At 43.1% G+C, this 14,624-nt stretch overlaps 1 protein-coding gene across 1 annotated transcript in view; it reads right to left on the bottom strand.

Annotated features, from left to right (window-relative positions):
* MARCHF5 (membrane associated ring-CH-type finger 5) overlaps nt 1-3,737 on the bottom strand; it is a 54,688-nt gene extending 50,951 nt beyond the window's left edge. The window contains exons 1-2 of the mRNA XM_052661213.1: nt 3,406-3,737; nt 2,940-3,290 (exon numbers count right to left, since the gene is read on the bottom strand). Coding sequence (XP_052517173.1) covers nt 2,940-3,290; nt 3,406-3,737 — 683 coding nt within the window. The remainder of the gene's footprint in view (nt 1-2,939; nt 3,291-3,405) is intronic.
* Between the last annotated feature and the right edge of the window lie 10,887 nt (nt 3,738-14,624).

Below are 14,624 nucleotides of genomic sequence, written 5' to 3'. Positions count from 1 at the left end.
AATTGCCACCCAAAGACCAAGCTAGGGGGGAGCCAAATTCAAGCAAGAATTCTGGGTCCTAACAGGTTGACATATTTTAGTCTCTTGAACTTGTCAGTATTCCTCAAATGAACCCATCAAGTATCTTTGTGTTCAACTTGCAGGGGGGCTAGCCCAGATTAAGATGATAGTAAATAGAAAGGAGATGAGGGAGGGGGGTGTATGTGTGTAAATTGCTAATTGATTGGTTACATTAGAATTTTTTTAAAAAATATTAATTTATTTGGCTGGATTGGGTCTTAGCACAATGCACACAGGCTTCTCTCTAGTTCCGGCACTCAGGCTTCCTTGTCCTGTGGCATGTGGGATCTTAAGTTTCCCCAACAGAGATCAAACACACGTCCCCTGCGTGGGAAGGCAAACTCCCAATCACTGCACCACCAGGGAAATCCCGGTTATACCAGGATCTTAAGTACCTTCTGTGTGCCTAACATACGAATGGCATTTTATTGTTGTATAAAATACAACAGAGAGCCTGTACAAGAACAACAACAAAGTACTTATACTTGTTCTCATTTATATAGTCCTGTAAAGTAGGACATTATCATTTTTTAAAGATGATGTAGAACCTCAGAATTTAAATCCAAAGTCATATAGCCGGTAAGTGGCAAAAAGAGAATTTCAAGATTTCTGTCCAAGCTTACCTCACTAAAAAGTACTATCCCTTATCATGAAATAATCACTTAGGGTTTAGGGTAGTGGGAATTCCCTGGTGGTCCAGTGGTTAGAACTCTGCTTCCACTGCAGGAGGCCCAGATTCAATCCCTAGTTGGGGAACTAAGATCCCTCAAGCCATGCGGCACTACCAAAAACAAACAAACAAACAAACAAACCCTTTAAAAGTGATTTTCAACCACAACAAACATCTGAAAAGCTTTTGAAAATACCCATGCTCAGGCCCTATTCTCCAGAAATCTGTGAACTAATTGGTCGTGGGTACAGTCAGGCATCTATCCATATGTTAAAATACTCCTCAGGTGATTCCAACAGGGGGCCAGGTTGCAAAATGATCTTTGAATATCATCTTAAAGAGATATGTCAACAAGGTAGAGAAGATGAGGGAAGCCAGTATTATAGTCACCTGTTTCAGTATATGCAGCCAGAATTTCCAAGTTTCTGTTGAGACAATTGTAAATGTCTTGCTGGCACTCCTTGGGTTTTTTACTTTTATGGAAATCTCCAAAGCCAGATCAGCTTTTGGACACAAAAGTCAACTACATATAAGTGGAAAGCAGCAGGCCCTCAGAGGGGGTAAAAATTAATTACAAAATACCCAGCACCAAAATAGGGTCTTTGATTGGAATTGGCAGTGGCAGTGGCAGAAAATGGTCTCCTCGGGGCATATTTCAGTTGTCCTATGTAACTTGCCAGTATGGTAAATTATTAGACCACTACAGAACTGGAGAGAATGACAAAAAAGTTCATGCATTTGTTCATAAAAGTATTTACTGATGACTTGCTTTGTACAGGGGGTTGTAGAATTTGAAATAATGACTTCTGCCTTTCAGGAGCTTGTAAACTACTTATATAAAAAGGGAGTAGTCAATACAACTTGATCTGAATGCTCTCCTAGAACAAGGGTTGGATTAATCACTGTGTCACCCCAACTGAAAAAAGTCAGTACCATGATTTCTAGACGGGGGAGCCTGGTAGGCTACAGTCGAGGGGGTCGCAGAGTCGGATAGGACTGAGCGACTTCACTTTCACTTTTCACTTTCATGCACTGGAGAAGGAAATGGCAACCCACTCCAGTGTTCTTGCCTGGAGAATCCCAGGGACGGGGGAGCCTGGTGGGCTGCCGTCTATGGGGTCGCACAGAGTCATACACGACTGAAGCGACTTAGCAGCAGCAGCAGCAGACGTCCCAAAATTCTAAGCTCCAAAGGAAATGTCTGTCACTTTGGAAGAAGAGGTACTGTTGAGTGATTTGTGTTCTGGGTGTGATCCAAGCATAATTTCATTTAAGGGAGCCTCTTCATTTAACACTTTCCAGTTGGATTTGTTCTCAGTATAGAGCTATATCACACGCTGAAGTGGGTAGCGAGTGGTCTACTGAGAGTTGTAGGCAACGAAAACATACATTACCCAACAGCATTGGCGTTGCCAGGAAGTTATGTCCTTAGTGGAAAATGTGGAGTAAGGGTCTCCAGAAACTCGTGGTAGAACCCACAGAGTAGAATTTCAACAGCAGAGGGCTCTGCAGCCGATTTCACATAAAGTTTTACCGACCGGACCCCCCCACCCCCGCCCCCAGGAACTTGCCCCATGACAAGATGAAACTTTCTCAGGGAACTTAACGCGTGGTAAAATACACGAAATGTTCAGGGTTGGATTTATGTGTTTCCCATAACCTCTACTCTGGTCTGACCGTTAAAGTCCCTTGCGGATACTCTTGATCTTATAGTTTGGGGTTGGGGATGCGGAGGAAGGAAGAATGAAGTTTGCCTATGAAGCTTTCCAAACGAATGCTTATTTTTCCTCGGCTTTTGGAAAGAGTTAAAATTGGAGGAGGATCATTCCTCAGAAAATTAGTTTGGCTCTTCTTGCCAGTGACATCTCGGACAAACACGTTACAACACAGTTTGGGGGGAGGGGAGGAGAAGAGTGAGAAAAAGAAACTAATTCTCTGGGTTCATAGAAGCCCCTCTCACTTCGCAAAGGCGTTCCGACGAAGCTAGACGCCACTCCTTAACTAAGTTTCGCTTTAAGTCTACGCATCCAGGCCGCCCGCTCCGTCCTCCCCCAAGTACGGACTCCAAACTTTCGGCCCCTCGCCCGGCCCCCAGGCCGTAGAACTCCTCCCGGCATGCTGGGCTCCGCTCCGAAGAGCCCCGAGGCCGGGCGCGGCAGGGCCGGAACGAGGATCAGCTGCTCGCGTCCTCCCCAAAGGCTGCCCGTACCTGTCCAGCATCTGCTGTAGGGCTTGGTCCGGCATCTTCGGCGGAGCCGGCGCACTCGCCTCTCCGGTGAGCCCGGTCAGGGCCGGGCCCAGGACAATAGCACTGAGAGGCGGCGGAGTAGGCCTCAGTCCGGCGGCAGCCGCGAACCCGCCACCCAGCCTCCCGGGGCGGCTCCGCGAGCCCGGCGGTGGCGGTGCGCGGCCCGCGGGCGTCCGGAGGAGGCAGTGGGGAGCGAGGAGGAGGAGCCTAGGGCGGGGAGACGGCAATCGCGGCCGGGGTTCCTGCCCGTCGGCCCGGGGTTCCGGTCCATGGACCGCGGGCGCCGAGCTGCTGCCGGCGGAGGAGCTACCTCTGTGAGGTAAGAGTCACCGCCTCCGTGCGCGCTGGGGTCACGACGCAAGGCGGCCCAGAGCAGCCTGGGAGATGTAGTCCTCGGACCGTCCCCGCTAGAGGCTGCACAGCCCGCCCGGACCACCGCCGCCGCGCCCGCCGCCGCCCGGCCGGCGCCCTCCCGTTTCCTTCCTCCAGGGGGAAAAATGTCCTGCGGGCCGCTTTCCAGGAAGCAGCAGGATGTGCCGCTCCACTGTCAGTAGCATCAAGGTCAGCTCTCCCTGCCTGTTTTCTCTCAGCTCTGGTGCTCAGGTGGGACCGAGCCAGGTGAGGGGTGGGATCTAAAGGGCCATTTCTCGGCAGGGTCTCCAGTCCCGGCCGCGGCGTCGGGGTGGGCCGTGGAGGGGGTGGGGGTGGCAGAAAGCGTCTTCGGAAGCCCTCAGCGCTGGGGCCAGCGTCTGAGCCCATTTTGGGGAGTTACACAACCCCTGCAAGGGGTCGGATGCTCTAGTGCGTGAGGTTATTCCTGAGGGGTCGGAAGGGCAGGGGCTGCCTTGACCAGATGGTTCCCACCCGAACCTCTCAGTGTGTGTTTCTCAGGGCGGGGGGAGAGGGGTGGGGGGTGTATGTGTGTGTGTGTGCGTGTGTGCGTGTGTGTGTGTCGGGGGGAGATTATTCCCTCCCTCTCTAGGAACCTTCTAAAATGTGCCTGGGCTTTCAAGGGCTCGCCAGTAGTCTCCAAATGGAACATGGTCGTGAATAAACAGCTCTTGCTTACTCAGCTGTGGGTTGTCAGGGGTGTTTGTTTCTCTGTCTGCTGCTTGTCAGTGTTAACCATTTCTAGTCGCCTTGACACCTCCAAGCAGGTGGATGTGTGTGGAGGAAAGATCAAAAGGAAAAAATCATAAATCGCTCGTTGAAGTTATTCTCTGATGCTCTAGGGACAGCTTTGGCGGGAGGATAAGAACTGTTGGCTAAAAGGAAGGAGTCTTTTGACGACCTGTGGCGTTCTCTAGTGCTGTGATTGGTAGAACGTTTGGTAGTTTTCCCCTGATTATGCCTAATTTCTGCCGCAAGATGTTTGATTTTTCTTTACATTAAAATGTGTTTTAAAAGTTCTTTTAATTTTTACGCAGAATTTTGCAATCAGCTCTTAATTTCTTGCTTACAGTCTGCTTCCTTAATATATTTGAACTAGAGTGTACATCGCCAGGAAGAAAAATAAAATTAACATGTGACCAGAAGTTATTTGGCCTCTGATTTCTGAAAGATGCTTTTATGAAAGACTTTGGGAATTTACGTGACTAATTATAATTAATGCTTTACCCTTTTCTCATGAAATGAGAAGCAGGCCCATGACAGGGGAGGGAAATAAGTAATTTATTAAGGCATTTGAGATTTTAAATTCCTATTTATTACTACTCCTACTGGGTAAGTCTTCTCTTACTGTGTGTTTATCTGTTAAGGCAACTGTCAGCCAGAAGGAGATGGATACATACATTCTGCTCAAAAAACAGAATTTTATTCTAGCGTATTGATTGCATAGGTTAGAGCAGACTCCATTTAATTTTATGACTTACATTAAAAGGAATTTTCACCTCATCTTAGAATTTCTGTTTGAACTTCAAACTGGAAAGTAATGTGGTACAGTTCTATTGCTAGCAAAGTGGTGTGCAGATTATCCTTTTTTTAAAAAAAAAATTATATTAGCATTTTCATGAAAATTCTGCTTCCTGGCTGTGTCAAAAATCCTTTGAAATAGGGAAAAAACTTTGTTATTCACCTTAAGACTGGTTAGGGAAAAATGAAGCAATTAGCACCTGACCTAGTAAACCCACTCCTTGGTATCTACCCAAGAGGAATAAAGATATATATCTACACCAAGACTTGTATGCCAACATTCATAGCAGCATTATTCCTAGTAGCCAAAAAGTGGAAACAACCCAAGTATCCATCAACTGATGAATGGATAAACCAGTAAATCTGCCTGCAATGCAGGAGACACAGTTTTGATACCTGAGTCCGGACAATCCCCTGGAGAAGGAAATGGCAACCTATTTCATTACCCTTGCCAGGAGAATCCCATGGACAGAGGAACCTGGGGGGAGCTACAGTCTGTAGGGTTTTAAACAGTCGGACGTGACTGAAGTGACTGAGCATGTACGCATGCACGCCCAAAATGTTATTAGCTGACAACAAGGAATGAAGTTCTAATACATGTGACAATATGGATAAATCTTGAAAACATGTTAAGTGAAAGGAGCTAGTCGCAAAACACCACATATTGTATGATTCCATTTATATTAAATGTTAAGAATAAATTCACAGAGACAAAGTAGATTAGTAGTTGCCAAAAGCTGGAGGGGCTGGAGAGAAATGGAGAGAGATTGCTAAAGGGCATGATGTTTTTTGGGGGGTTGATGAAAATGTTCCAGGGTTAGAGTGGTGATGACTACACAGCTTTGTAAATTATATTGCAAAAATAATATAAAACAAATTTAGATTCTGGTGATGGTGACACAAATCTGTAAACAGACTTAAAAAATTTAATATGAGTTAATTTTAGAGTATGTAAATTGTTGTTGTTTAGTTGCTAAGTTATGTCCAACTCTTTTACAGTCCCATGGACTATGGCCCACCAGGTCTTCTGTCCTTGAAATTTTCCAGGCAAGAATACTGGGGGGCGTTGCCATTTCCTACTCCAGGGTATCTTCCCATCGCAGGGATCGAACCTCCGTCTCTTGGGTCTTGTGCATCTCCTGCATTGGCAGGCAGATTCTTTACCACTAGCCCCACTGTTTGTCAACTTTATTTTCCTTGGCTTTAGGATTTTCAAATTAGAATAACTGGAATCATAATTTATCCTGATTTTGAAGTAAAAAGTTCTGAATTGCTTAGATCTCAGCTTGACCCCCTCCAAATAAAAAGCTGAAATGCACTTACCTATTTTACATAGAGTTAAAGATTTATGGTAAATGATATTTAACCAAGAGATTAATAGCATGACCACAAAAATATTTTCCTCAATGTTATGTTTTGAAATAGAAATTAATCTACTGAAAATGTTTAAAGATTCTCCCAACCTTGGAGGATTAGGATCGATAATGTAGAGTTATCCTAAAGAGTTATGAAATGTATTAATAATTTTATAATAGATTTAGAAATACCTGAGTATAGAACTATAGGAAATTTGAAGTAGTATATTACTTTAATGTTCTCCCCTGACACTTGTTTTGAACTGTCTGCCAAGGGATCCTAGAGATATTCCAAAGAAATAATATAAAATATCCAGGTGTCCTCCAAGGAGAATTGTCAATTGCTAAATTTGCTGATAAACTGCTGGTTGAGCCCACATTGCAGGTTACAAAATATTCTTCATTAATTTATTTAGCAGACATTTACAGAGTATTTATGATGTGCTTGGGTACTCTAGTCACAAATTAACCAATGAGTGCCCTTTAAGAACAAAGGAAAGCTTTGACAACCTAGACAGCGTGTTGAAAATCAGAGACGTTACTTTGCTGACAGAGGTCCATATAGTCAAGGCTGTGGTCTTCCAAGTGGTCATGTGCAGTTGTGAGAGCTGGACTGTAAAGAAGGCAAAGCACCAAAGAATTGATGCCTTCAAACTGTGGTGCTAGAGAAGACTTCTGAGAGTCCCTTGGACAACAAGGAGACCAAACCAGTCAATCTTATGGGAAGTCAACCCTGAACACTCATTGGAAGGACTGACGCAAAGGCTGAGGCTCCAGGATTTTGGCTACCTGATGCGAAGAGCCCACTCATTGGGAAAGACCCTGGTGGTGGGAAAGATTGAGGGCAGAAGGAAAAGAGGGCATCAGAGAATGAGATGGCCTTATATCACCATTGATGCAATGGACATGAATCTGGGCAAACTTCAGGAGATGGTAAGGGACAGGGAGGCCTGGTGTGCTTCAGCCCATGGGGTCACACAGAGTCGACCACGACTAGGTGACTGAACAACAACAGAGAACATACAAACTACCTAACGATACTTGTATTTAAAAAAGTAACCGGACCGCTTACATGTGAACTAACTGCATGAGGATACATGGCAGTGTATGATGAAGTGCCAAGTGAGTGGCCTAGAAATACAAAGTGAGGTAACAGTTTAGAAGAGACTGTTGTGGGTTGGTGAGTTAGAGAACTTTGTGAGACAAGGGAAATTTAGGCTCTACCTTGTAGCAATAGGAGGAATTAGGTAGGTAAAGAGGTGGAAAAGGATTTTGGGTTTAGATAAGGATGAAAACATGTGGAGAGAAATTAACCTCTGTAAATGGCACAGTACCTCTCTGTTGGGCAAGAGTGAAAAATATGGTTGGTTGGTTAAGTACGGAATAGTTAAAAGGCCTTGAAGCCATTAATTCTTTTTGACAAGTGTTTATTGAACAAGCAATATTTATGTGACAGGCTAAGCCAGGCACTGAAGATACTGCTGGACAAAGACATAGCAACCCGCTCCAGTATTCTTGCCTGATCCCCTGGACAGAGGAGCCTGGCGGACTATAGTTGCTGGGGTCACAAAGAGTCAGACACGACTTAGCAACTAAAAAACAACAACTAAGCCAGGCACTGGAGGTACAATACTGAGAAAAACAAGCACAGTTCCTCTTTGTAGAGTTTACTCTTTATCGAGGGCAAGAGAGATAATCATATAAAGACAGTTTTTAGTTTGCATATGTTACATGATGTTATTAGAGATGATAGCTAGGATTTTGACCTAAACAGGGCAATCAGAAAATTTTTTCTCAAAGTGCCCATCATGCTAAAGCCTGAGGAAGAGCAAGAGTTAATCGGACAAAGGGAGGAGGGAAGAGCATCCCAAACCAAAGAACAGCTTGTGCAAATACCCTGAGAAGGAAGAGTCTTGTGATAAAGAATAGAAATGGAAACAAAAAGGGGGCTTGAGGCAAAATGGGACCAGAAAGGTCAGTCAAGTGACATACTCTGAAGAGCTTTATAAGCCAATTTAAGGAATTTTGCCTTTATCCTAGAAGCCTCTGGGAAGAGGAGTTTAGACATTCTGTAGGAAATGGAGAGTTAACTTGTAGTGGTTCCCAAACCTGCTGTGAGTCAGAGAATTCACCCTGGAAATTCTGACGCATGTGCCTTGTAGTTGTCCCCCTAAGTGATTACTAGACCAGTGATGTCTCTGCAGAAATACCATAGTGGTTGAGAGCCTCAGCTCAAACCTACATTTGAATCTTAGCATTGCCACTCAGGGGCTCAGCAGTTTTGGGTGGGTTGCTGAATAAGCCACAGTTTCCTCATCTTCAGGAGAATTACAGTAACTACCTCACTGGGTTACGGGGAGGATTAAATGAGAAAATCCATTTAAATTGTTCAGGACAATGCTGGGCACATAGTTAAGAATTCCACTGATATTAGCTTTTAATTATTACTAAAAATTCTCAAGTCAAGGTAACAGTGATTTAGGGGGATTAATTTTGCAGTGGTATGCAGAGTGGGTTGGGAACAAAGGCAAGTTAGGACTGGCCTAGATTTCAGTAACTTAGCCATGGTCTGTAACTATTTCAGAAGTTTGCTTTAACACAGCTATAAGTTCTTGAAGAGCCTTATATAGGCTAAGTAGTTTTCAAATAGATAATGTTCCTGGGCCTCTTAAAGGACTTGTATAGGGACACCTTGATCTCCAGAATATACTTTACTGAGCATCTATAGGATTTGTTTGAATTGATCTTTTCTTAATTCTGGACAGAGGCTTCACTGGCCACTTAGGACAGTCTAAAACCTTTATATCTTCATTTGCTATGCAGAGAATAGAGTTTTAACATCTTATATCAACTCTAGTGAAAAAGATATTTACAAAAGGTGATTGATTTTACAAAAAAATCGTCATCCATTAATTAGTCTTTTCTTCCTCCTCGTAAATACTGTGGAAGAACCATTACTCTTCATTGTCCTTGCTTATACTCCTCTCTCCGGGTCACGTGTCCCTTGGATAAGTCAGTGGTGTGTCAAGAGTAGGTAAAAATCACAGGATGACACACCACATCTTCCTTCTTGTATCTTGTTCCAGGAGAATCAATTTTATGAGCGAATATATATATAAAGAATTATATTCTTTTTAAAAATAAACATGGATGTCATAGAGCAGCAGTTCTGCTGATAGTTGTCTTAGAGAAAAACATGTTTCGTGATTGAGCTGCAAGGTGAACCAGCCATTCATTTTTTACCTGAAAGACTAACAATAAACATTTTAAACTTTTGTGCTGTTAAGAAAATGAAAAGACTTTCATTCATTTAAGAATGGGAAAAAAATTTTGGAAATCATATATCTGAAAAATGACTTATATCTAGAACATATAAAGATTTCTTGTAACTCAACAATAGAAAGGCAAATAACTCAATTAGAAAATGGACAAAGGATCTGAGTAGATATTTCTTCAAGATATACAAATGACCAGTAAGCACCTGAAGAAGATGCTCACCAACATTGGTCATTAGGGAAATGGAAATCAAAACCACGATGAAATACTACATCACTCTCTCTAGGATGGCTATAATAAAAAAGATGAATAATAAATGATTAGTGGTAAGTGTTGGTGAGATTTAAGGAAAGAAGCTCTAGTATACTGCTGATTGGAAGGTAAAATGGTGTAGCCATTTTGGAAAACAGTCTGGGATTTCCTCAAAAAGTTAAACATAATGTTTCCATTTAACCTCGCAGTTCTACCCCCAGGTATATGCCTAAGAGAAATGAAAACCTATGTCAACACTAAAACTTGCACACAAAAGCTCATAGCAGCATTATTCATCATAGCCACAAAGTGTAGCAACCTAAATGCTTATCATTTATGGATAGGGAAAATGTGTCCATACAGTGGAATATTATTCAACAGTAAGGGATGAATTACTGTTACATGCTATAGCGTGGACAAACCTGGAAAATACTGTGCTAAGTGAAATAAGCCAGTCCAAAAGAAAACATATTCTATGATCCCATTTATATGAAGTGTTCAGAATAGGTAAGTCTGTAGAGGCAGAAAGTAGATTAAATGGTTGCTGACAGTCGAGGGAGCTGGAGTTTTGAGGAGTGACAACTTAAGCGTGCAGGGATTTACACCTATTTTTGAGGTGATGAAGCTATTCTGAAATTGACTGTAATGATGATTGCACAACTCTGTGAATATACACTTTAACTGAGTGAATTATTTGGTGTTTGACTTGTATCTCCCTAAAGCTGTTGTTTAACGTTGTTGTTGTTCAGTTACCAAGTCGTATCTGACTCTTTGTGACCCCATGGGCTGCAGCACGCCAGGCTTCCCTGTCCTTCACTATCTCCCTTGAGGTTGCTCAGATTCATGTCTGTTGAGTCAATGATGTCATCTAACCATCTCATCCTCTGTCACCTCCTTCTCTTGCCCTCAATCTTTCCCAGCATCAGGATCTTTTCAAATGAGTCAGCTCTTCGCATCAGGTGGCCAAAGTATTGGAGCTTCAGCTTCAACATCAGTCCTTCCAATAAATATTCGGGCTTGATATCCTTTAGGATTGACTGGTTTGATTTCCTTGCAGTCCAGGGAACTCTCAAGAGTCTTCTCCAACACTACAGTTTGAAAGCATTAATTCTTTGGTGCTAGCCTTCTTTGTGGTCCAACTCTCATATCCATACATGACTACTAGAAAAACCATAGCTTGAACCATATGGACCTTTGTTGGTAAGGTGATGTCTCTGGTTTTTAATGCACTACCTAGATTTGTCATAGCTTTTCTTCCCAGAGCAAACACCTTTAATTTCATGGCTTTAACTTCAGTCACCACCTGCAGTGATTTCAGAGCCCAAGAAATAAAATCTGTCACTGTTTCCACTTTTTCCTCATGTATTTGCCATGAAGTGATGGGACCAGATGCCATGATCTTCATTTTTTGAATGTTGAGTTTTAAACCAGTTTTATCCCTCTCCTCTTTCACTTTCATCAAGAGGCTCTTCAGTTCCTCTTCACTTTCTGCTGTAAGGGTGGTGTCATCTGCATATCTGAGGTTACTGATATTTCTCCCAGTAATCTTGATTCCAGCTTGTGCTCCATCCAGCCTGGCATTTCACCTGATGTGCTTTACATTGAAGTTAAATAATCAGGGTGACAATATGCAGCCTTGATGTACTCCTTTCCCAATTTGGAACCAGTCCGTTGTTCCATGTTCATTTGGAACATTGTTCCAACATTCTAACTGTTGCTTTCTGACCTACATACAGCTTTCTCAGGAGGCAGGTAAAGTGGTCAAATTTAAGAATTTTCCTTAAGAATTTTTAAGAATTTTAAGATTCTTTAAGAATGTCTTTAAGACTTTGCTACGTTCTGTTGTGATCCACATAGTCAAAGACTTTAGTGTAGTCAATGAAGCAGAAGTAGATTTTTTTTTTTTAATTTCCTTGCTTTTTCTATGGTCCGGTGGATGTTAGCCATTTGATCTCTGGTTCCTCGGCCTTTTCTAAATCCAGCTTGTACATCTGGAAGTTCTTGGTTCATGTACCGCTGAAGCCTAGTTTGAAGCATCTTGAGAATAATCTTACTGGCATCTGAAATGAGTGCAATTGTGTGGTAATTTGAATATTTTTTGGCATTGCCTTTCTTTGGGATTGGAATGAAAACAAACCTTTTCCAGTCCTGTGGCCATGGCTGTTTTCCGGATTTGCTAGCATATTGAGTGCAGCACTTTAACAGCATTATCTTTTAGGATTTGAAATAGTTCACCTGAATTCCACCACCTCCACTAGTTTTGTTCATAGTGATGCTTCCTAAGGCCCACTTAACTTCACAGGAACATGCCCTTTCGTTGCTCCACGTAGCTAGAGGATGTGCCTGGCACCTTGTTTGTCTCACTGCTGGTCCTCTTGAGTGTGTAAACCTTCACTGGATGCTGGGTGTTGATCAATGTACTGCCCAGGGGCCTGGACAAAGGCCCTGTTGGAGTTGCTGACAAGGGGGGTCTGGGGAAGGCTGGAGCCAGTCGCTGTTGGAGGATGCCCAGGAGTGGAGAGCTCCCTGGTCTCACCTGGCTGCCCTGGGCCCGATCTGCCGCCCAGATGAATTATGATGGGCCACGCTGCTCAGTGTGCAGCCACCAGGCTGTTACCATAACAACAGGTGAACACTCTAAAATCCATTGTTAGTTGACTGATTTAATAACTTAGAACCTATCAATAGAACATAATATTATATAGCTGAGCTATTTCTATGTAGGCCATAATGAAAAGTTGGCAGAGATATAGTATTCAGCAGTTAGGACTTTTTCGTTCCACAGAAATCACCTCTAGCTAATTCAGTCCCCCTTGGGGACATTTGTTAATGTCTGGAGACTTTTTTGATAGTTACACTAAGGATGCTCTTGGCATCCAACAAGTTGAGACCAGGGATTCTTCTGAACATACTGTAAGGCACAGAATAGCCCCTCAGAGCAAAGATAATGTAGCTCAAGATGTCAACAGTGCTGAGGGTAAGAAGTGCTGAGCTAACTTAAGCAAAAGGCAATCTATTGGAAGGAATTGGGTGAGCTCACAGGATTGAAAATAAGGCAGAAGAACCAGGCTGGAAGCAGTCAGGTAGCAGCCACCACCGACCACCTTCTTGCAGGAACATTCCATGCTCTCATATGGGTTCAGCTCCCTCCAACTGTTTGTATTCTGCTCACAGATCAAAATCTGAGGAGGGAACATCTAATCAGTCTTCCTTGCCACTTGGCTAAAGGAAGGCAGTGTACCTTGAGTGGCGGCAATTCCTCAAAAGGAAGTCCATGCATTAGCAAGCACTTATTGAACATACGGTTATGATTCATGTACTGTCTAGGTGCTGGGAACAGAGGAGAACAAAAGAGACAAAAATGCTCTTATGGAGCTTATGTTCTTAGGATTCTAAATCAGGGAAAATCTTTAAGTAATAGTGTAAAGAAGGTTGAGTATTTGCCAAACACTAAGGCCAATAAAAAGACACATAGGACTTTTTTTTTTAAGTATTACCTCTGGATAGTGAAACTGAATATAGGGAGAGGAACCTACTTTTCATTTTATTCCCTTTTGATGTTTTCATTTTTGCCAGGAGCCTGTATTTTAAATTTTAAATTAAATTTATTTGAAATTAAATTAAAAAAATACTTGGTGCAGGTGAAGGATGAGTAAAGACTTTTAAAAAGTCATAATATTGGGGGTTCCCTGGTGATCTAGTGGTTAGGATTCTGGGCTTTCACTGTCATGGCCTGGGCTCAGTCCCCAGTCAAGAACTGAGATGCCTCAAGCTGTGTGGTCAAAAAATGTCACAATATTCCGATGGTTCTGTTTATCATGGAAAAACAGAAAGAGAAAATCTGACAGGAAAGTGTAGCCTGTAATCACTCAGCAAATATTTGTCAAACACCTGCCTGCTTTAGGTCCTTTTTGGATAAGGTATAGTGTAAGTAAATAGACCATCGAGCAGCAGCCACATGTGAGGCACTCTGTGAGGTGGTGCATCTAGGAGGGTATTGCAGTTTGGGAAAGATCTGAGAGGTGCTCTCAGTGAGTGCTTGTTGGCATCTACTTATGGAACACCTAATATGTGGACCCTTTACACGTGTTATCCCAAATCCTAACAATGACCTTAACAGATAGGTGGCTGTGTCTCCTGTATCACACAGAAGAGCGTGAACATTGGGAAGATGAAGTCATAGCAAATAAGTGGCATAGCTGACTTTTGAAGCCAGAGACATCTGACTTCACTGGAGAACAGTGTATGAGTATCAGTTCAGGTCAGTTCAGTCGCTCAGTTGTGTCCGACTCTTTGCGACCCCATGAATTGCAGCACGCCAGGCCTCCCTGTCCATCACCAACTCCCGGAGTTCACTCAAACCGATGTCCATCGAGTTGATGATGCCATCCAACCATCTCATCCTCTGTCATCCCCTTCTCCTCCTGCCCTCAATCTTTCCCAGCATCAGGGTCTTTTCCAATGAGTCAGCTCTTCGCATCAGGCGGCCAAAGTATTGGAGTTTCAGCCTCAACATCAGTCCTTCCAATGAACAACCAGGACTGATCTCCTTTAGGATGGACTGGTTGGATTTCCTTGCAGTCCAAGAGACTCTCAAGAGTCTTCTCCAACACCACAGTTCAAAGAGCTGACTTTTGAATCCAGAGACATCTGACTCCACAGGAGAACAGGGTATGAGTATACAAATAGTGAAATAACAGTAAAGAAGAAAGTGACTGATTTGCAACAGCAATCACAGATCCACCTATGATTAATCTTTGAAAAATTTCACAGATAGGTATCCCAGAAGCTCAGAGATGGGAAAAGAAGTAGCTGCATGTTGGAGTGGTCTGGGCAGGCTTCCTAGTGGAGG

Source organism: Budorcas taxicolor, chromosome 23 (genome assembly GCF_023091745.1).
Source record: "Budorcas taxicolor isolate Tak-1 chromosome 23, Takin1.1, whole genome shotgun sequence".
Classification (NCBI taxonomy): Eukaryota; Metazoa; Chordata; class Mammalia; order Artiodactyla; family Bovidae; genus Budorcas; species Budorcas taxicolor.
Note: the sequence above shows the minus strand (reverse complement) of the source record. Positions and strands in the feature narration are given on the sequence as shown.